Source organism: Castor canadensis, chromosome 19, assembly GCF_047511655.1.
Source record: "Castor canadensis chromosome 19, mCasCan1.hap1v2, whole genome shotgun sequence".
Taxonomy (NCBI): Eukaryota; Metazoa; Chordata; class Mammalia; order Rodentia; family Castoridae; genus Castor; species Castor canadensis.
This window is the reverse complement of record NC_133404.1, coordinates 7,278,497-7,302,733: the sequence shown is the minus strand read 5'-3', so window position 1 is coordinate 7,302,733 and position 24,237 is coordinate 7,278,497. Positions and strand designations below refer to the sequence as shown.

Sequence of the window (24,237 nt, the reverse complement as noted above, 5' to 3'; positions counted from 1 at the left end):
AGAAAGGGAAGGAACACTACTAAATTCATTCTATGAAGTAAGTATTATACTTATTCTAAAAGTGGACAAAGACACAACAAAAAAAGAAAATTATAGGCCAATCTTGTTAACGAACATAAGACTTTTATTTAAATACTTGCAAATAAAATACTTGCAAACCAAATTCAACAAACATCAAAAAATCATATACCATGATCAAGTTTGTTTTATTCCAGGCTTAATATATATAAACTGATAAATGAGTACAGCATATAAACCTAATTGATGACAAAAATCAATTTTCTGTCATCTCGATGCAGAAAAGCCTTTGACAAAATTAAACATCCTTTCATGGCAAAAGCTATGAATTAACTAGGACTAGAAGGAATATACCTCAACATAATAAAGACTGTATATGACAAACCTATAGCCAACATCACACTAAATGGGGAAAAACTGAAACTATTTCCTTTAAAGTTAGGAAAGAGACAAGGGTGTCCACTTTCTCTACTTTTATTTAATACAGAATTGGAATTCCCTGTCAGAACAATAAGATAGGAGAAAAACATAAAGGGATTGAAATGGAATAGGGAAGGAAGACGTGAAACTATCTGTATTTGCAGATGATATCTTATACTTCAAAGACCCTAAAAACACCAAAAACCTCTTAGACATCATGAACACTTTCAGTAAAATATCTGGATACAAAAATAAACATACAAAACCCAGTAGCTTTTCTATATACCAACAATGAATGGACTGAGAAACAAATCAGAAAAATAATTCTATTCACAATTATCTAAAAAAATACCTAGTAATAAATTTAATGAAGGAAGTGAAAGTCCTGTACAATGAAAACTATTACTCACTGAAGAAAGAAATTGAAGAAGGCATCAGAAGATGGAAAGGTCACCTATGCTCATGCATCAGCAGAATCAATATTGTGAAGATGGCTATACTACCAAAAGCAATCTCCATGTTCAATGCAACCCCCATCAAAATTCGAAAGACATTCTTTACAGAGATTGAAAAAATCAACCCTAAAGTTCACATGGAAGTATAGAAGACCTCAAACTGCCCTGGAAATACTGAACAAAAAACCCAATGCTGGAGGTATACTTGACTACAAATTATACTACAGAGCCATAACAATAAAAACAGCATGGTACAGACATTAAAAAAGTGGGCCAAAATAGAAGACCCAGACATAAATTCATGCACCTACAGTCATCAGATTTTTGACAAAAGAGCCAAAGGAGCCCAAAACAAACATTGGAGAAAAGACAGTGTCTTCAACAAATGGTGCGGGGAAAACTGGATATCCACATGTAGAAGACTGAAAATAAATTCCTGTCTTTGATCCTGTAGTAATATCAATTCAAAGTGATCAAAGACCTTAATGTAAGGTCTCCAGGAAAGAATAGGGAAAGCACTGGAACATACAGACATAGACAGTAACTTCCTGATTAGAACTCCAATAGCTAAGAGAAAGGATTGACAAATGGGGATGCATCAAAGTAAAAAGCTTCTGCACAGCAAAGAAAATAGGCACTAGAATGAAGAGACAGTCCACAGAATGGGAAATCTTTGCCAGCTATATATCTAACCTGAATTTACAGGGAGCTCAAAAAACTAAACTCCCAAAGAATCAATGGCCCAATGAAGAAATGGCCAAATGAACTGAATAGACATTTTTCAAAGGAAGAAGTACAACTGGCCAATAAATACATGAAGAAATGCCCCAAATTCCTGGCCATAAAGGAAATGCAAATCAAAGCTATATTAAAATTCCACCTCACTCCTGTTAGAATGGCTGTTATCAAGAACACAAACAAATACAGCTGTTGGAGAGGATGGGGGAAAAAGGAACCCTCATACACTGCTGGTGGGAATGTAAGTTAGTACAACCACTAGGGAAAGTAGTATGCAGGTTCCTCAAAAAACCAAAACTAGAATCATCATATGACCCAGCAATTTTACAACAGGGCATACAGCTGAAGGAATATAAGTCAGGATACAATAAAGACAACTGCATTCCCATGTTTACTGCAGTACTGCTTGCAACAGCTAAGTTATGGAAACAGCCAAGATGCCCCACTACTGATGAATGGACTGAGAAAATGTGGTATTTACATACAATGGAATTTTACTCAACCATAAAGAAGAATGAAATTTTGTTATTTGTAGGTAAATGGACAGAACTGGAGAACATCATCTGAAGTGAAGTTATCCAGGTTCAGACGGCCAAAGGCTCCATGTTTTCTCTCATATGTGGAATACAGGCCCAATACAAATGGAGAAAAAATGACTCAGAAAAGACAGCTACCCAGAAGCATGCTCCTACCACGTCACAAGGCTCACAAGAACCAGAGACAGAAGAGAGAGAGAGCAATTGTGTCGATTTGCAGTAGCAGAAATTACTTCTGCCACTCTTTAAATGTCTCCTCTCACTGAACTTCAGACTGTTACTAATGCTCTTCAAACACCTCTCGCTCTTGTTTGGTACAAATGGAGGAAAGCCTCCATTTCATAAATCCATAAGTATTTTATATATATATATATATATATACACACACACACATAGAAATATACACATAACATGTGTCCAAAAATGGGACTGGTAGAGAAGATCAAGGTAGGAAGAAAAGAAGAAAAGAATGATAGCAAATAATTATGAAATATATCACATCTGTATAGGAACAAGACACAAAGAAACCACTGAAAACTGTTGAACACCACAGGATGGGGGAAGGGCGAGGAAGTGCAGTGGAGGGGGGTTACACTGATTTAAGTATAATGCATGTGCAGGTATAATACCAAGACAAAAATTCCAGTGAACAATGAACAGACACCTCAACAATGAAGAACAAGAATGAAAAACAGGTCACACTAAGGGGAGGCGCTAACGGGAGAGGGAGAGTAAAACAAGGAAGAACATGAATAAGGTTGATGTACTTTCTATACAAGAATGAATGTAGACTTTTTAAACTTTCTGAAATCACCATAAGAAGGGACTAGGATAGAAGGGAGAGAAGTGGAGGGATGAGTGAATTTGGCATACAATACATACATACATGGAAATGTCAAAATGAAGCTCCCTATATAGCTATCTTAAACAAAAGTGTCTTAAAAAAAAACAAAAAACAGGACAGGAAGGTAAAATAGGAAGATATAAGGAAAGTGTGTGTGTGTGTGTGTGTGTGTGTGTGTCTGAAATTAGAAAAATGAGACCTGTTGGAACCATATTAAGAATGGGGGTAGGAGAGGTGAAAGAGAGGGTGGGGGTGAACTTAACTAAGATACATTGTAACCACCTTTGTAAATTCCCAAAGTGCCTGCAGTAGAGCAATAACAGGATTAAGCAAAGATTCAGGACTGGGGTGTGGCTCAAGCAGTAGAGCGGATGCCCAGAGGCAGAACCTGTTCCATCCTCTTGTTCTTCGATTTTGTTGACGAGAACACACAGGAGACAATAAGAAAGACATATTGTTTTTGGTAGATTGAGATAAAGATAGCTATATACAGAGATTCCCAGTGTTGCTTCCACGCACTTGTGTATTGCATCCCACATTGACTCATCTCTACCAGACCTCTTTACCTCTCCCCGGTCACCTTCCCATAGTGGCCTCTGTCAGTTTAAGATTACTATATTTGCTCCTCTACAGTGGGCACATCAACCACATTCAAGTTTTAGGTTTCCTACCTTTTCCTTATTTCTCCTGTGCGCATTCTCCCCTTAGTGTGACCCATGTGCAGTAATATCACTGCATTTGTTTTGGGTCTATAATCTGCATATGAGGGAGAACACGTGATTTTTGGCCTTCTGAGCCTGGCTAACTTTGCTTAAGATGATGTCCTCTAGTTCTATCCATTTACCTGTGAATGACAAAATTTCATTCTTCTTTGTAAGCCCTGAATTTAAGTTCCAGTATTGCCAAAAGAAAAATGAGAGAGAAGTTTACATATAAATTTACAGAATCCTTACTTACTTAAAACACATTTTAATATTATGAAATACAATTACAATAAAATTGCAAATAGTAAGAAATATGCTTCATAATAAATTTTTGACAAGTCTGAAAAAGCCCACATGCTTATTGCAGCAGTATTCATAATAACCAAGCTACGAAAACAGCCGAGAGATGCCTACAACTTATGAATGGATTAAGAAAATGTAATATACATATACATATACATATATATAAAATAGAGTATTATTCAGTCATAAAGAAGAATGAAATTATATTGTCTGCAGGTAAATGGATGGAACTAGAGATCATGTTAAGCAAAGTTAAGACTGGTTTAGACAGACAAAGGTCACATATTTTCTCTCATATGTGGAAGACAGATTCAAAAGATAAACTTATACACAAATACAAATATGACCATATATATGTGTGTATATACATCTAAACATTTCTGTAATAGTGAGACTGTGAGGGGACTAGGGTGAGGAGGGAGAAGAAAAGAGAATGATAAAAATACCTTACATGTGCGTAGAAGAGGACACAATGAAAGGCACTGAAAGCTGCTGAACACTAGAGGACAGGAGGGAAGGTGAGGGAGAGGAACAGAGGGGTTAATCTGATTAAAGTACAGCACATTCACAGGTGAAATACCATGGCAAATCCCCTTTGAAGAATGAATATATACTTAAAAAATGAAGGACAGGAATGTAAAACAGGTACTCGGGGGCTGGGCACTATGGGAGAGGAGAGGGTGATGGAGAGGGTGAAGGAGGGTGAATATGGTCAGTGTACTTTATGTACTTGTATGAAAACAGAACAGTGAAACCTGTCACAATTGTTTTAAGTGTGTGTGGGGATTAGGGAGAATGACTGTGGGTGTGAACCTAACCAAGGTACATTGTAAGTATGTGTGGAAATGTCACGATGAAACCCCCAAACAACTAATACACGCTGATAAGAGTTGAAATCGCTCATGTATATTAACTGTAAGATGGGATTCACTGTGGTATTTTCACATACATGTATCTCGTACCAGTTATTTCTTCTTCCTCCCCGTTGGTCCCCACCTTCTTCCCAGTTCCTCCCTAACATGCCACCTTCTACTTCTGTTCATCTTTTTTCTTTTTTAGTTCCACATGAAAGAAAACATGTGATACTTGTTCTTCTGTGTGTGACTTATCAGTTAGCATGACACCCCCCAGTTCTATCCATTTTCCTGCAAATGAAAGGATTTCATTGTTCTTTATGACTGAATAATACTCCTTTGTGTCTACATACGGTATTTTCTTTATCCATTCATTTGTTGATGGGCACCTAGGTGGATTCTGTGTCTTGGCTACTGTGAAAAGTGCCATGATAAACCTGACTATGCAGGCATGTCTAATGTCTGCTGACTTCCTTTCTTTTGGATATACACCTAGGAGTGGCATGGTTGGATCATACAATAGTTCTATTTTGTTTATGGAGAAACTTCTATACTGTTTTTAGTAGTGGTTGTATTAACTCACGTTCACACTAAATATTTATAAGGGTTCCCCTTTCTCAGTATATTTATAGGCATTTTTTTTAATAACAGCCATTCTGACTGGAATCTCGCAGTCTTATTTGCATGTCTCTAATGGCTAAAGATATAGAGGATTTTTTCATGTATTTATCTGCCATTTGTGTTTCTTCTTTTTGAGAAGCATCTCTAGAGATAATTAACCTATTTTTACATTGGATTACTTGGGGTTTTTTGTAAAGTTTTTTGAGTTCTCTATCAGATGAATAGATGGGAAAGACTCATTTTGTAGGTGTCTCTCCCCTCTCTGGATTGTCTCCTTTCCTGGCAGAGCTTTTTAATTAGACACAATTCCATTTGTAAACCCTTGCTTTTGTTTTGTGTTTTTGAGGCCTGTCAAGGCAATTATTGCTGAGCCAGTATCTTTTCCTTGTGTTTTCCTCCAGTAGTTTCAAGTCTTCTATGAAGGTATTTGATCCATTTTGAGTTGATGGGTGAGAGGATACAGTGCAGGGATAGAGATAACCTTCTGGATATCCACTTTTCTCAGCACTAATTATTGAAGAGGCTGTCCTTCCTCCAATGTATATGTATTTTTAGCATCTCTGTAAAAAATTAGTTGGCTAAGATGACTGGACTGATTTCTGGGTCCTCTATTCTGTTCCTTTGGTCTATGTGTCTGTGTTTATGACAATACCATGCTATTTTTGTTACTATTCCTCTGTAGTACGTCTTGCAATCAGGCACTGTGATGCCTCCAGCTTACTCTTTTTTTTCAGAATTGTTTTATCTATTTGGGGTCTTTGTGTTTCCTTATGAATTTTAGGATTCTTTTTCTAGTTGTGAAGACTGTCACAGGCATTTTGATAAAATAGCACTGAATCTGTAGATCAGTTTGTATAGTATGGCCACTTTAACAACATTTAAGTCTCCCAATCCCACAAATGAGTTACATTTTGTACAATATTTTTCTGAATCTGTTTTTTTTTGGGAGGGGGGGTCAATGTCAGGAGATAATTGTCCACGGGTCTCAGATTTTTGCACATCTTATGAGAAAATAACATTTTTTGTTCTACACTATCTTGACCTTGAAAGATAAGAGATGGTGTCTTTCTTTAGAGCAAATTGCAGGCTTGTGTGATGCCAGGGTAATAAAGACAATGTCCCTCTCCCAAACAAGTTTGAGCAGGTCTATTTTCAGCCCAGTACAAAATTCTGGGATTTTCTTTTTTCCTTTACCTTTTTTTAAATTTTTTTTTATTATTAATATGTGCATACAAAGCTTGGGTCATTTCTCCCCCCTGCCCCCACCCCCTCCCTTACCACTCACCCCGCTCCCTCTATCTCCCCCCCCCAACCCCTTGATACTGGACAGAAACTATTTTGCCCTTATTTCTAATTTTGTTGTAGAGAGAGTATAAGCAATAATAGGAAGGAACAAGGGGTTTTGCTGGTTGAGATAAGGATAACTATACAGGGCATTGACTCACATTGATTTCCTGTGCGTGGGTGTTACCTTCTAGGTTAATTCTTTTTGATGTAACATTTTCTCTAGTTCCTGGTCCCCTTTTCCTATTGGCCTCAGTTGCTTTTAAAGTATCTGCTTTAGTTTCTCTGCGTTAAGGGCAACAAATGCTAGCTAATTTTTTAGGTGTCTTATCCTCACCCCTCCCTTGTGTGCTCTCACGTTTATCTTGTGATCAAAGTTCAATCCCCTTGTTGTGTTTGTCCTTGCTCTAATGTCCGCATATGAGGGAGAACATACGATTTTTGGTCTTTTGGGCCAGGCTAACCTCACTCAGAATGATGCTCTTCAATTCCATCCATTTACCAGCGAATGATAACATTTCGTTCTTCTTCATGGCTGCATAGAATTCCATTGTGTATAGATACCACATTTTCTTAATCCATTCGTCAATGGTGGGGCATCTTGGCTGTTTCCATAACTTGGCTATTGTGAATAGTGCCGCAATAAACATGGGTGTGCAGGTGCCTCTGGAGTAACCTGTGTCACAGTCTTTTGGGTATATCCCCAAGAGTGGTATTGCTGGATCAAATGGTAGATCAATGTTTAGATTTTTAAGTAGCCTCTTAGTTGTTTGAAGGTTTGATTGTGTGTACCTAAGTAGAGGTTACTCTCTACTTTCTTGCTTTTTCTTTTCCTGTGGGTTTGGTGTTGCCTGCCCTTTCATGGTTATGTTGAGTTTCACTTTCTGTGTGCAGAATCCCTTGAAGAATCTTTTGTAGTGGTGGCTTTGTGGTCACATATTGTTTTAGTTTCTGCTTATCATGGAAGACTTTTATTGCTCCATCTGTTTTGAATGACAGTTTTGCTGGGTAGAGTATCCTGGGGTTGAAGTTATTTTCATTCAGTGCCCGGAAGATCTCACCCCACTCTCTTCATGCTTTTAATGTTTCTGTTGAGAAGTCTGCTGTGATTTTGATGGGTTTACCTTTGTATGTTACTTGTTTTTTTCTCTCTTACAGCCTTCAATATCCTTTCCCTAGTTTCTGAACTTGTTGTTTTAATGATGATATGTCATGGGGTAGTTCTATTTTGATCTCTCTGTTTGGTGTACTGGAGGCCTCTTGCATCTGTATCGGAATATCTTTCTCTAGATTTGTAAATTTTCTGTTATTATTTTGTTGAATATATTACACATTCCCTTTGCTTGTACCTCTTCTCCTTCTTCGATGCCCATGATTCTCAAGTTTAGTCTTTTGATGGAGTCGGTGAGTTCTTGCATTTTCTTTTCACAGGTCTTGAGTTGTTTAATTAATAGTTCTTCAGTTTTTCCTTTAATGACCAGTTCATCTTCGAGTTCTGAGATTCTGTCTTCTGTTTGATCTATTCTGCTGGATTGGCCTTCTGTTTTGTTTTGTAATTCTGTTTCATTCTTTTTTCTGAGGTTTTCCATATCCTGTGTTGTTTCCTCTTTTATGTTGTCTATTTTTGTCCTGAGTTCATTTATCTGTTTATTCATCGTGTTCTCTGTTTCACTTTGGTGTTTATACAGTGCTTCTATGGTTTCCTTTATTTCTTCTTTTGCTTTTTCAAATTCTCTATTTTTGTTGTCTTGGAATTTCTTGAGTGTCTCCTGTACATTTTGGTTGACCCTATCCAGTATCATCTCTATAAAATTCTCATTGAGTACCTGTAGCATGTCTTCTTTTAGAATATTCTTGTGGGCTTCATTGGGTCCTTTGGCATAGTTTATCTGCATTTTGTTGGGGTCTGGATCTGAGTATCTGTTTTCTTCATTCCCCTCTGGTTCCTGTACTAATTTTTTGCTGTGGGGAAACTGGTTTCCCTGTTTTTTTCTGTCTTCCCGTCATTGCCCTTGGTGGTGTTGTTGTCCCTGTACTGTGTGCAATTAAGTATTTTCTGACTTGTAATAATAGCTCTAGTGATATTTAGAATGGAAGGGTGAGAGGGGATGGAAAGCAAAGAAGTTAAAGGAAAAGGGAAAAACAAATAAACAGGTAGAAAAAAAAACAAAACAAAGAAACAAACAAAAAAATTTCAAAGATATAAACAGGGAGAGACAGTGTACTAATCAACCTTAAGCTGAAAAGGCATTAGAGAGACAGAGAGAGAATGGGAAATAAAAAATAAAAAGAATAAAGATAAGAATAAAAATAAAAAATAAGTAAATGAAAGAAAAAGTATATATAAAATAAAATAAAATAAAAATAAATAATATAAAAAAAATCCTCAAGCTCGAATGCAATGAAGTTTCAGTCTTAATAATTTTGGTGTTTGTCCCTCAGCCTCCAATCCTGGAGATGGTGCCTCAGATGTTGTTCTGTAGTTGTCTCATGAAAGGGGAAAAATAAAATAGAAAAAAACCATACAAAACAATACAAAACAACTGACAAAGTGTCCCAAGTTCAAATGCAATTCAGTTTCAGTAAGTTTTTCAGCATGCAGGTGTAGTTTGATTGTTTTCTCATCAGAGGTAGGGAGAGAAAAACAAGAGTCTGGAGACAGTTCTGAGAATGGTTTCTGCAACTGTGGCTCACCTGCCCGCTGCTGTCAGCCTGCTGTTGCTGGCGGCGTTGTTTATGCAGATCTCTGGGGTGAGCTTAGCACTCACCTGGACCCGCAGGCTTTGTTTACTCAGAGTTCTCCTGTGCGGGAGCCTCTGCTACAGGCTTTCCCCTTTCCAAGCACACTGGGGGAGGTGACACTGCACCTGCTTTTTCAGGCCTGTGTGTTTATTTACAGTTCACGTGGGAGGTGGGTCTTCCCCCCTCTCCTGTGGAGTTTTCCTCCCACCCCACTTTTACAAGCTTTCCTGCTCCTGATTACTGGGCGGTGCTGCTGCTCCTGCCAGCCGGTGTGTTTGTTTACAGCTCACGTGGGAAGTGGGTCTTCTCCCCTCTCCTGTGGGGGTTTCCTCCCTCCGCCACTCTCACAAGCTTTCCTGTTCCTGGTTGCTGGGCACGCGCCCCTGCTCCCGCCTTCTCTGGCCAGGCCCAGCTTGTTTATTTACAGTCTGGGAGGGATTCCCCTCCCCCCTCTTTGGTGCTCAGGGCGCCCCACCCTCTTTGCTATGTATCTTTATTGTTGTTATTGCTTATTAACTCAGTTTCTTTTTTTTTCCCTGGGTGGCGGTCGGTCTGTCCAGGGGGCTATGCTGATCTGGTCCAGGGTTGTCTGTGGGAGTACCGCGTACTGCTTAGCTCATCTTGTCCACGTCTTCCCAAGCCATCTGGGCGCAGGCGTGTGGCGGTGGCCTGGGGGCCCTCCTGGTTTCTTCGTTTAACGTGAAGTGTAGATGCTCTGTGCAGGCTGGAGGTGTGGAGGGGTCTAAGTTTTGCCTCTTCTCCGTGGCCTTGCCTGCAAGATGTGTTTCCAGCGTCTCTCCAAGATTCACTTTAGGAGGCACACTTTCTGCTTCCTCCCTCTAGCCACCATCTTGGAATCCCCCCTGGGGATTTTCTAAGCTTGTGAGATTTCCTTCACTGTAATGCAAAGCCACAGCATGTACAGCTGTGGGTCCACTCTGCTGTTCCTGTGGGACTTGTGGGTAAGAGAAGCTCAAACTGCTTACTGTCTAAGAGTGATAAAGTTCTTTGTCTCTGACCTGGGAGTCTTCTGTCTTTTGCTATCATCCATGAAATGGTGGCAGGCTAACTTGCTAGCTTGCAAGAATAAAATCTCTGACCATTTACGGTTCTTAATCAGTTAATACAGTAATTTCTAAATGTTAAAATTAGCCTTAAATTTCTAGAATAAACCTCACTTAGTTATGATGTGCGGTCCTCTGATATACTGATGGATTTAACTGTTAACATTTTGTCAAGGATTGCTACACTCATGTTCACAAGGGATATTGACATGTTAATTTTCTTTTTTGGAATATTCTTATCAGATTTTGGTGTTAAGGATATTCTGGCATTGTAAAACAAAATGTAAACATTCCTTCTTTTTCTGTGAACAGACTGTGTGGCTGGAACTTGCACGTAAAGCCACCTGTACCTGAAGTTTCCTTTGTAGACATGAATTTTTTTAGATAGATTTGAGTTTTTGGGGAGAAACATCATCTTACAGCTTAACCAACCTCAAGCAGAATAAACACAAATGGATCTACATCGCTGTCAAACTGCTCGAACTCAAAGGTAAACAGAAAACCTTGAAGGCAGATGAAGAAAAGACACAGCACTATAGGGGAATGATATGAATGATAGCTGACTCCTCATAAAGCCATGATAGAAGGCAAAATAAATTGGAATAGTATCTTTAATGTGTTTAAAGAAAAAAATGCGTCAAGGATGGAACAAATAGAGCATTTAAACAATAAATGCAAGGAATTGTCTATGGAATATTAATATTAAATATACTAGACTCCAAAAATAAGAAATATTTAACACAAAGAGGAATACTAAAAAGGCTGTTTCATCTGAATAGCAGGTTCAAAATGAAGCAAACATGATTAAGCTGGGAAAAATCTATAATCACAGTTGATTTTTAAAAATTTTCTTTTTAGACAGGGTCTCCCTTCATAGCACAGGCTGGTCCAACTCCTGATCCTCCTGCCTCAGCCTCCTGACAGCTGGGATTACAGGCACACACCACAGGCTCAGCACAGTTGGTGACTTTTTAAGACTTTTAATGTTAAAAGTCTTAGTAATTGTTAGAACTAGAAAAAATTAAGAATTTTGAATATCATGTCCAGTGTAGTAGCCATTAGCTTGTATGTGTTCATTTAAACTTTAAATTAAAATGTTTAATTTATATGGTAAAAATGAACTTGTGGCCATTGCTATGTTTTTCCATTTGCAAAGAGTTGTCATAAAGCCATTTCTGTTTGCTTATGGGAATATTTTGGAGGTTGAGAGACAGAAGTTGGGGCATCTCTTTTGGGGAAAGGGCATAGCTCTATCTGGTGTGGTGTGGTTCTGGATCTATCTTAGTACCTGTGTAGTGGTAGCTTCTTGCCAAGCTGAGAAAGCAAGCCACTGAGCTGGACAGTGCACTGGTTTAGCACAATTCTTGAGTTAATGATACAGTACTTCTTGATTGTGACATTATGGTAGCCCTTCAGTTTTGTAGGATTGTTCTGAGAGTCATTACTGCAGACTGAGCCTAGATAATTTTGTAAGCATCTAATTTCCTGTTTTAAATCCCTTTATTTAAATTTACTATGACATTTTCTCTTTTCTACAGCTAAATTATGATTTATACAATAGTTATTAGGCAATGTTCAACTTCACTAGTGATAAATACAATGTAAATGAAGACAATAATCAAATTACTATTTCACACCTACCAGACTGACAAAAGCACTGGGAAGCCAATGGACAAAAGAGAGTTCCTCATTTTTTATGATGAAAAGTAAAATTGTATAATTACTTTGGAGAATGATTTGGCGTTTCCAGGTAAAGCTGAATATGCATGTGGCATAGCCATACATTCCTCCTTTAGTATATAACCTTGAGAAACTCTCATACAAATGCACAATGAGATTTCCACAAAAACGTTTACCACATCACTGCTTGAAGATGTGAAAGGAAAGGAATTATTGTCTTCATGGAAAATGGATAAACAAGTTAGGAATTTATAAGACAGAATTTATAGAATGGTTAAAATGAATTAGCTGTATCTATATGAAATAATATAAATCTGAAAAAATATTAAAACATGTTAAGTTTTTTTAAAGCAATACTGGCATGTGAACTCAGGGCCTCACATTTGCTAGGCAGGTGCTCTAACACTTAAGCCATGCTCCCAGCACTTTTTGCTTTAGTTATTTTTTTGGATAGGGTCTCCAGTTTTTACCTGGATCTGGTCTTGGACTACAACCATCCTATCTATGCCTCCCACATAGGTAAGATTATAGGTGTGAGCTATCAGACCTCAACTTATTGGTTGACTTGGGGTCTTGCTAACTTTTTGCCTGGGCTGGCCTTGAGCTGAGATTTTCCTGATAACTGCCTCCCAAGTAGCTGGGATTACAGATGTATGCCATCATGCCTGGCAAAACATGTCAAATTTAACTGCATGAAATCAATAACTGGCAAAAGAGTATCAAAGCATTTATATAAAATTTAAAAACTCATAAAACTAGAAAGTAGACTATGTTGTCTATGGCTATGCACACATACATAAAACAGTCATAGAAATGATGTACACAAAACTCCAACAAAGTGGTGAAGTTTTCAGGACAGAGGAAGGGCAAGGGGATGGAGCTGGGGATAGAGAAAAGGGGACAAAGTTGTATCTGTAACACTTGGTTTCTTAACAATAAGAAAAGGATAAAAAGTCTAAGATAAATATGGAAGAATGCTATTTGTTACCAACAGTTAGAACATAGGTATCGATTCTAGGTGATTTTGGTTTTGTGTGTGTTGATATGTTTCATAAAAAACCATTTAAACATTGACAGAGAGATACATTCATGCTTCTTCTATGCCATGTGAGGTAAAGGGACACATGCCAGGGTCTCCTCCCGTCTGTTCCAGCTTTACCTTTGGACAACTTCAAAGACTGGGCTGGAACCCTTTCCACTCAATTTCACAACTCACCAAAATGCTCATGTCATAGCAAAGAGTGCAGTGAAGATTCTTTGAGCGTTCACATTTGGCAAGGTAAGACAAACATGGAAGGGACTAGCATGTTGTGTGTTGTACTAGGCAGGCTCAAGATATAGCACCATCGAGCCGTTACAATGCATTGTCTATAAGCAAACAAAAGTCACCGAAGTGTTTCAATTCAGAGAAGGACTGGCATAGGTTGGTTCTGAAGTGCTGTGTTTCTAGTGATGGTTCGTTAGGCCACATGAGTTATTTTGTTTGGCAGAATGTCACTGCTGTTTTTCTCCACAGTGCCTTCCTCCTTTAAGAAGGTTTTGGTAGCTATAATAATATGTGTGAAACGTATGTATTTCCTCCTGGAAGGCCTGCTGGAATTGCACTGAAGCATTAAGCTGGACCTCCCATCTCATCACAGTCGAGACATGTGGCTAAGCTGTTGGAACAAGAATGCAGGGTTGCAGCATCACAGGACAGCCCAAGGGAGAAGGCTGGAACACAATGACATTTATCAGCAGAGGAGGCTAAGTTCTACAATGACCAAAAGGACATGGGGAAATTGAATGGGATCAAGCAACTGAGAGAAAAGGGCACGGAGGGTAAAAGTCAAGTGCTGTAAGATAAATGGTTGTGGACCCAAAGGGCCTGGTGCTCACCAGCAATAAATATGCTTAGGGAAACAGGGAAAGCAGATGGAAGGAATAAGTGAACAAAGTAATCAAGGGTAAGGAAGACACTGAATGAAACCATGGTTCCTAAGAAAGCAACAGAAGTCAGAGGAGATTTATGAACTGTGAAAGAAGTGAATGCAGGGGAGGGCTTCTCGTTCTACTACTAACTGACCAGACATTTCACACAGCAACAAACTGCATGGATTTGGGGAGGCAGAGGTCGGTGCAGACCACAGAAGAGGTGCTGACTGGTGGAACAGGCAACTGATTAACACCAGATGAAGCCCTGCTGGGAAATTAAATATTCTACCTGATTCAAGATTCACAAGGGAACAAGAGTTCAGGTGCCAAAGTAGAAGTAAATTTCCCTGGAGAAAAGGAGACCTTGGAAGGAGCAGGGCTGACCTTGAACAGGTGTCACATACAGCCACATCTGCGTAGTGGAAAGCGTACATATGTTGAGAGTCCAGCTAGATGTGAGTTCCAGTCTCAACTTGCCCACTTTCCTTTCAACTTATTTATTATATATCTTGGCCAAAGCACTTAACCTCTCTGAGCAATTTCCTCATTACAAAGTCTACATTAGAAACCCTATAACCTACAGGGCTGCAAAGACTCTACTACAAAACCTACACATAATGGGTGCTTCAAAGAAGGGTAGCTATTACTGTTGTTTTAAGCCAGAGATGACCTGAGGGGAATTCTTAGACATTCCTTGAGGTGGGAAGAGTTGGTATCGAGAATGCTGTAAAGGCTCCAACATTATATATCCTAGCATCACATATCTGAACATCAGGAGTGGCAGCTGAGCTCTAACTATGTTGCTTTCATCAAGGGCATTTTTCTCTATTCAAAATGTCGTGTGTTCTCTACCAGGCATTTGTGGGTAGCGTTGCAAGAGCCACTGCCATCTTGTGGACCCTATAGTTTATTTTAATATATATATTTTTTAAACAAAGAATAAAGTTTTAAGAAATTTAGCAATTTTACCTGATAAGGTCCTGAACCCGGCTGTTAAAAGCATCACCTTGTAAGGGTTTGTTTTTCATTTCCTGTGTTGACATTTTTGGTGTAGCTGGCCGGCTATTTCCATCTGGTCGACTGGCAATCAGGCAGCCCAAAACCACAGCACTGACTTTGAGAAGTCCAGTTGTCAAGCCTTCGAAAAGTTGCTTATTTGTATTTCTTCCCAAAATAGCATTATTTTCGTCTGGAACATAAACCTAGAAGAAAAAAAAAAAAAGAAGTAAATTGTGCTTCAATAAAATGACCAAAAATAGAGACGATTTTGAACATTTCTAGAATCGTTAATACTTTTGAAATTCTATTAGGGATAAGCTGAAATGTTTAGGAAGTCAGAATGGCAGTTTAAACCTTGGCTTTGCCTTCGCCAGCCAGGTGACTCCAATTTTCTCATCTATCTAACAGGGACAGTGATGGTTCTTACATCACAGGTTCTTGTGAGGGCTGTGAGATGCTTAATGCACATAAAATTTCTAACATATGCATAGGCAGAGTATTAAACAACAAAAATAAAGCAATTTAAACTGACAACACTGTTTGTTTGAGTGAATTTTTAAGATACCTAAACTGCTTTATTAGGATAATATTTGCATTTCTTATAAAAATGGCAAAATAGTTCTTTTCCTAGCACAGAGTCACATTCTGCTCTCTTTGTGTATCATTTACATGAAGTCCTGTGGTTGCTAGAAGCTGAGTTTGGAGCCAGGGTTCTGGGCTTTGAGTTCTGGCTCGTCAAGTTCCTTGACGTCTACATGTTCCTATCTCCTAGGACTATTATGAAGTTCAAGTAAGGAAAAGAATGGGAATAAATGTGGCAAACTATTACACTCCACAATGTACTTAGTGGCAATCAGCCTTTGCCTCGTTCTGTCACAGATAGAGGAATAAGTGATCACTTGGTTCCAAAAGGAGGTTCTTGATAACCACAAGCAGTTTATTGGCCAGAACCAGTCATGGAGTCCAACCCAATCACAAGGGAGTCTGGAAATGTCCTCCCATTATGTATTTGGAAAGAGGGCAAGAATAAGAACATTTGGCACGCAGCACTGTGACTGCTAGTAATATCATTGTTTTTTCCCACTATGACTGTGCAAGTATTCAGAGCTAATCTATTTAATAAACTATAGTTACTTTCTTCTCTAAATTTTTGGTTTCACTGAGATTACTTTCTCATATGTTTGACTTTCTATTTATGAATCATTAATTCATTCTCAGTCTTCCTGGTTGAAATGAAATTTCCTCTCAAGTTCAAACACCTTAGGATTTGTTGATTTTTTTTTTCCTCCCCCAGTGGAGACAATCTTCCTGAAGTGTGCCATCCTCCTGCTCTAATCAGGTCTGGTTGCACTCCACACCTACTAGATAGCTCTCATTGTGAGACTGACTTTTTCACCTTCATCTTAAAAACTCCTTCCCCTCTCCCTCGGACAGATTCCCTCATTTCTTGTATGTCGTAGAACTTATTCAAGAGACTTTTCTGAGAAAGGTGCATGGGAAGAAACACTGTGAGATCTTGTGGGTCTGAAAATCTCTTCATTCTGTCCTAACGCTGGATGGATGGTCTGGCTGGGTATGGGATTCCTGACTAGAACTCAATCTAGTTTTGAAGGACTTCCCTTGCTTTCCTCTCCAAGCACTTCTACTGTTGGGAAGTCTTCTCTGCTTCCTAATATTTTTGCACATGGCCTGCACATTCTTCTGTGGAAACACAGGATTTTCTTATCCTTGTCCCTTGGTATAAGTATTCCTTCATTTATTGTGTGTCATTTCTGGGAAACTTTCTTGCATGCATTATTTCTTTGCTATTTTCCTCCCATTCACTTTCTGTGTTGGGTTTTCATTCCAAACTGAAACTCTAATTTTCTTATGTTCTTTCTCTTACTTTTCATCTCTTTGTGTTTTATTCTACTTATTTGAAGATCTCCTTGGTTTCCAATCAGTCCTTCTATAGAGATATTCATTTCATCAATTATATTTTTAATTTTAAGAGCTCATTTTGGTCTCTGTAGGTTTTGTTTTTATTTCATGGATATAGTATCTTCTCATCTTTGTGATATATGTTTTAAAAAGATTTTTTTGTTGTTTCTTCCATGATCTGTTTCAAGTTCTTTCTCTGAATTTCAGTTTGGAGATTTTCCTCAAACATGTGGCAATCTTGAGGGTTTTGTTCCTATTTAAGATTCATGCACAGATATATCAGTCAGTGAGCTACAGTCACAAGCTGTGTGACTACAACTGTGTGAAAAGCTTCAATTTGAGTGATTAGGCAGAGCTCAGTTTTTTCACCGGGGGATCCAAACAGGTTTGTTCTTCTGGGTCAGTTAGTTTCACTGTACAGAAAAGAATTCTGTATTCCCCAAACCTGGAGTGTATAACATGGTGCCCATTTTCTCAGAGGTTTATAGAAGGAAGCTTAATATTGCTGTTTTGGGATTAGACTTCTAATGAACCATTCTGGTTTTGCATGGCTGTGCCTGGTGTTCCAAATCCTGAGTAACTCTGGTTCAGGTTCTGGTGTTCTGTGAGGGTTAGAGAGGGATAGCTATCTGGCTGTACATGTAGCAGGTGACACATAGGGCACATAGTATCTAAGCTGTCTCCCAACTAAGCCTCTCTTTTGAGCCCCATGTGTACCCTTACTTTCTTTTCTTGAGACAGGCTAACCTGGAATTGGCAATCCTTCTGTCTCAGTTTCCCAAGTACAGGGGTTATAGGCAAGTACCACTATGCTTGGTTTGTACCCTCATTTTCTGAGACTGCTAGTAACCCTAGTTCTTAAGCCTTTTGAGGTTCTGTGACACAAATTTTCTTCTGACATTCTTCCTGCTAGTTTAGGTTTTAGCTTTTAGGTGTATTTTCATCATGTGCTTTCAGACTAAAAAAATATTTGCTTTGCTTTCCTTACTGTGCTCTTTCTTTGAAGGATTATGACTTTACCTATTTACTGTAAAATTAGTGGGGCCTACAGACAGAGAGAATGTAATTTATGTATTCACTCAGCTGTATTTTAAAATTAATTCAATAACTCCTCTAAGAAGAAAATTTTGTTGTTTTACAGACTACAGAAAAATGTGAGTAATATGGCTCTGGGTAATGTCAGGGCTCTTCATCACCAATTTTCATAGTCCCTTTTTTCAGTAACTCTGTACTATTTTTTATAATGAAATATTTCAAACACCTTGCATATATGGAGGTGCTTTTAGCAATCTTTTGTTTAGCTAGAAGCATTTTATCCAGTGACTGCATCTTTTAAGAACACATTTGAGGAATTCCAAGATGGCGGCTAGAGGGAGGAAGCAGAAAGCGAGCCTCCTATAGTGAAATCTTGGAGAGACTCCGGAGACACACTTTGCAGGCATAATCACTGAGAAAAGGCATAACTTTGACTCCTCCACACCTCCACACTTCCAGCCGGCGCAGAGAATCTCCACTTCACGTTAAACGGAGAAACAAGGAGGCCCCCGGGCCGCCAGTCGCCGGCACCCAGATGGCTTGGGAAGACGCGGACCAGGTGAGCTTCGCGGTACCGCGGTACTTCCACAGACAAGCCTGGGCCAGAGCAGCATAGCCCCCTGGACAGACCGACACCCCAGGAAAAAAGAGAAACTGAGTAATAAGCAACAAGAATAAATAAGACACGCAGGAATGAGGGTGGGGCGCCCTGAGCGCTGAAGACTGGGGGAAGGGAACCTTCCCGGGACTGTAAATAAACGAGCCGGGTGGCGGGAGAGGCTCTGGCGGGAGCGGGGCGCGCCCAGCAACCAGGAGCGGGAAAGCTTGTGAGAGTGGAGGAGGGAGGAAAACTCCACAGCAGAGGAGGGAAGACCCACCTCCCACGTGAATATAAACAAACATGGCGGCCAGCAGGAGAAGCAGCACCGCCCAGTAATCAGAGGCAGGAAAGCTTGTGAAAGCGGAAGTGGGAGGAGAACTGCACAGGAGAGGGGGGAAGACCCACCTCCCACATGAACTGTAAATAAACACGCAGGCCTGAGAATGTAGGGGCAGTGTCACCTTTCCCAGTGCTTGGAAAGCGGAAAGCCTGTAGCAGAGGCTCCCGCACGGGAGAACTCTGAGCAACAAAGCCTGCGGGTCCAGGTGAGTGCTAAGCTCACCACCGAGATCTGCATAAACAACGCCTCCAGCAACAGCAGGCTGACAGCAGTGGGCAGGCAGCCACAGTTGCAGAAACCATTCTCAGAACTGTCTCCAGACTCTTGTTTTTTTTCTTTGTCTCCTGACCTTTGATGAGAGAACAATGGAATTACACAGGCAAGCTGAAAAACTTACTGAAACTGTATTGCATTTGAACTTGGGACACTTAGTGGGGTTATTTTTGTGCGTGTGTGTGTAGTTTTGTTCTTCTTTATGCGTCCCCTTTGATGAGACAACTACAGAACAACATCTGAGGGACCATCTCCAGAATTGGAGACTGTGACTTCACTGCATTTGAACTTGGGAGGTTTTTTGTTTCTTTTAAATTTTCTATTTTTTTCATTTTATTTTAATACATTTTTATAAATAGATTTTTCTTTCATTTACTTATTTTTTATTTTTATTCTTACCTTTTTTTTATTTTTGATTTTCAATCCTCTGTCTCTCTAATGTCTGTTCAGCTTACTGTTGATTTAGTACACTAAAGCTCCCTGTTTATACCTTTGAAATCTTCTTGTCTGATATCTTGTTCTGTTTTCTCCCTCCAGTCTGTGTATTTGTTTTTCCCATTTCTTTAACTTCTTGCTTTCCATCTCAGCTCATCCTTCCATTCTAAATATTACCATTGTTATTATTACAAGCTAGAAAATACTTAATTGCACACAGTACAGGGACAGTAACAACACCAAAGACAATGATGGGAAGACAGAAAAAACAGGGAAACCAGTTTCCCCACAGCAAAAAATTAGTACAGGAACCAGAGGGACATGAAGAAAACAGGTACTCAGATCCAGACTCCAACAAAATGAAGATAAACTATGCCAAAGGACCCAATGAAGCCCACAAGAATAATTTAAAAGAAGACATACTACAGGTACTCAATGAGAATTTTATAGAGATGATACTGGATAGGGTCAACCAAAATGTACAGGAGACACTCAAGAAATTCCAAGACAACAAAAATAGAGAATTTGAAAAAACAAAAGAAGAAATAAAGGAAACCATACAAACACTGTATAAACACCAAAGTGAAACAGAGAACACGATGAATAAACAGATAAATGAACTCAGGACAAAAATAGACAACATAAAAGAGGAAAACTGCCAGGATATGGAAAACCTCAGAAAAAAGAACGAAACAGAAATGCAAAACAAAACGGAAGGCCCATCAAAATCACAGCAGACTTCTTAACAGAAACATTAAAAGCAAGAAGAGCGTGGGGTGAGATCTTCCGGGCACTGAATGAAAATAATTTCAACTCCAGGATACTCTACCCAGCAAAACTATCATTCAAAATAGATGGAGCAATAAAAGTCTTCCATGATAAGCAGAAACTAAAACAATATGTGACCACAAAGCCACAACTACAAAGGATTCTTCAAGGGATTCTGCACACAGAAAGTGAAACCCAACTTAACCATGAAAAGACAGGCAGCACCAAACCCACAGGAAAAGAAAAAGCAAGAAAGTAGAGAGTAACCTCAACTTAGATACACATAATCAAACCTTCAAACAACTAAGATAACTAAATGACAGGAATCACCACATACCTATCAGTACTAACACTTAATGTTAACGGACATAATTCACCCATCAAAAGGCACCGCTTAATGAAATGGATTAAAAAGGAAGATCCAACAATTTGTTGCTTACAGGACACCCATCTCACTGACAGAAATAAGCATAGGCTAAGGATGAAAGGCTGGAAGAAGATTTACCAAGCCAATGGCCCCCGAAAACAGGCAGGAGTAGCAATACTTATCTCTGACAAAGTAGACTTCAAACCTACATTGATCAAATGAGATAAAGAAGGACATTCCATACTAATAAAAGGGGAAATAGACCAAAAGGAAATAATAATTATCAACCTGTATGCACCCAATGTCAACGCACCCAATTTCATCAAACATAACCCTGAAAGACCTAAAAGCATATATAAACGCCAACACAGTGGTTGTGGGAGACTTTAACACCCCATTATCATCAATAGATAGGTCATCCAAACAAAAAATTAATAAAGAAATCCAAGATCTAAAATATACAATAGATCAAATGGACCTAGTAGATGTCTACAGAACATTTCATCCAACTTCTACACAATATACATTCTTCTCAGCAGCCCATGGAACCTTCTCCAAAATAGATCATATTCTAGGGCACAAAGCAAGTCTCAGCAAATACAAGAAAACAGAAATTATACCGTGCATTCTATCTGATCACAATGCAGTAAAAGTAGAACTCAACAACAAAAGTAAAGACAAAAAACATGCAAACAGCTGGAAACTAAATAGCTCATTACTTAATGAAGAATGGATCATCGATGAAATAAAAGAGGAAATTAAAAAGTTCCTGGAAGTCAATGAAAATGAAAACACAACCTACCAGAACCTATGGGACACAGCTAAGGCAGTCCTGAGAGGAAAATTTATAGCCATGAGTGCATATATTAAAAAGACTGAAAGATCCCAAATCAATGACCTAATGATACATCTCAAACTCCTAGAAAAACAAGAACAAGCAAATCCCAAAACAAATAGAAGGAGAGAAATAATAAAAATAAGAGCTGAAATCAACAAAATAGAAACCAAAAAAACCATACAAAGAATTAATGAAACAAAAAGTTGGTTCTTTGAAAGAATAAACAAGATCGATAGACCCCTGGCAAACCTGACTAAAATGAGGAGAGAAAAAACCCAAATTAGTAGAATTAGGAATGCAAAAGGGGAGATAACAACAAACACCATGGAAGTCCAGGAAATCATCAGAGACTACTTTGAGAACCTATATTCAAATAAATTTGAAAATCTTAAAGAAATGGACAGATTTCTAGATACATATGATCATCCAAAACTGAACCAAGAGGAAATTAATCACCTGAATAGATCTATAACACAAAATGAAATTGAAGCAGCAATCAAGAGTCTCCCCAAAAAGAAAAGTCCAGGACCTGATGGATTCTCTGCTGAATTCTATCAGACCTTTAAAGAAGAACTGATACCAACCCTCCTTAAACTGTTCCACAAAATAGAAAGGAAGGAAAACTGCCAAACACATTTTATGAAGCCAGTATTACACTTATCCCAAAACCAGGCAAAGACACCTCCAAAAAGGAGAACTATAGGCCAATCTCCTTAATGAACATTGACACAAAAATCCTCAACAAAATAATGGCAAACCAAATTCAGCAACACATCAAAAAGATTATTCACCATGACCAAGTAGGCTTCATCCCAGGGATGCAGGGGTGGTTCAGCATACGAAAATCAATAAACGTAATAAACCACATTAACAGAAGCAAAGACAAAAACCACTTGATCATGTCAATAGATGCAGAAAAAGCCTTTGATAAGATCCAACAGCATTTCATGATAAAAGCTCTAAGAAAACTAGGAATAGAAGGAAAGTACCTCAACATTATAAAAGCTATATATGACAAACCTACAGCCAGCATTATACTTAACGGAGAAAAACTGAAACCATTCCCTCTAAAATCAGGAATCAGACAAGGATGCCCACTATCTCCACTCCTATTCAACATAGTAGTGGAATTCCTAGCCAGAGCAATTAGGCAAGAAGAAGGAATAAAAGGAATACAAATAGCTAAAGAAGCTGTCAAAATATCCCTATTTGCAGATGACATGATCCTATACCTTAAAGACCCAAAACACTCTACTCAGAAGCTTCTAGACATCATCAATAGCTATAGCAAGGTAGCAGGATATAAAATCAACATAGAAAAATCATTAGCATTTCTATACACTAATAATGAGCAACTGAAAAAGAATACATGAAAATAATTCCATTTACAATAACCTCAAAAAAAAAAATCAAATACCTAGGTGTAAACCTAACAAAAGATGTGAACGACCTCTACAAGGAAAACTATACACTTCTGAAGAAAGAGATTGAGGAAGACTATAGAAAGTGGAGAAATCTCCCATGCTCATGCATTGCTAGAATCAACATAGTAAAAATGTCGATATTCCCAAAAGTAATCTACATGTTTAATGCAATTCCCATCAAAATTCCAATGACATTCATTAAAGAGATTGAAAAATCTCCCGTGAAATTTGTATGGAAACACAGGAAGCCACAAATAGCCAAAGCAATACTCAGTGAAAAGAACAATGCTGGAGGTATCACAATACCTGTCTTCAAACTATATTACAAAGCAGTAGCAATAAAAACAGCATGGTACTGGCACAAAAACAGACATGAAGACCAGTGGAACAGAATAGAGGACCCAGATATGAAGCCACACAACTATAACCAACTTATCTTTGACAAAGGAGCTAAAAATATACGATGGAGAAATAGCAGCCTCTTCAACAAAAACTGCTGGGAAAACTGGTTAGCAGTCTGCAAAAAACTGAAACTACAGCCATGTATATCACCCTATACCAAGATTAACTCAAAATGGATCAAGGATCTTAATATCAGACCACAAACTCTAAAGTTGATACAGGAAAGAGTAGGAAATACTCTGGAGTTAGTAGGTATAGGTAAGAACTTTCTCAATGAAACCCCAGCAGCACAGCAACTAAGAGATAGCATAGATAAATGGGACCTCATAAAACTAAAAAGCTTCTGTTCATCAAAAGAAATGGTCTCTAAACTGAAGAGAACACCCACAGAGTGGGAGAAAATATTTGCCAACTATACATCAGACAAAGGACTGATAACCAGAATACATAGGGAACTTAAAAAACTAAATTCTCCCAAAACTAATGAACCAATAAAGAAATGGGCATGTGAACTAAACAGAACTTTCTCAAAAGAAGAAATTCAAATGGCCAAAAAACACATGAAAAAATGCTCACCATCTCTAGCAATAAAGGAAATGCAAATTAAAACCACGCTAAGATTCCACCTCACCCCTGTTAGAACAGCCATCATTAGCAA

The 24,237-nt window shown here is 38.6% G+C and overlaps 1 protein-coding gene across 6 annotated transcripts in view; it reads right to left on the bottom strand.

Annotated features, from left to right (window-relative positions):
* Scaper (S-phase cyclin A associated protein in the ER) overlaps positions 1-24,237 on the bottom strand; it is a 477,645-nt gene that overhangs the window by 60,667 nt on the left and 392,741 nt on the right. For all 6 annotated transcript variants that reach the window (XM_074061919.1, XM_074061920.1, XM_074061921.1 and 3 more), the window contains one exon: positions 15,147-15,379. In XM_074061919.1, coding sequence (XP_073918020.1) covers positions 15,147-15,379 — 233 coding nt within the window. The remainder of the gene's footprint in view (positions 1-15,146; positions 15,380-24,237) is intronic.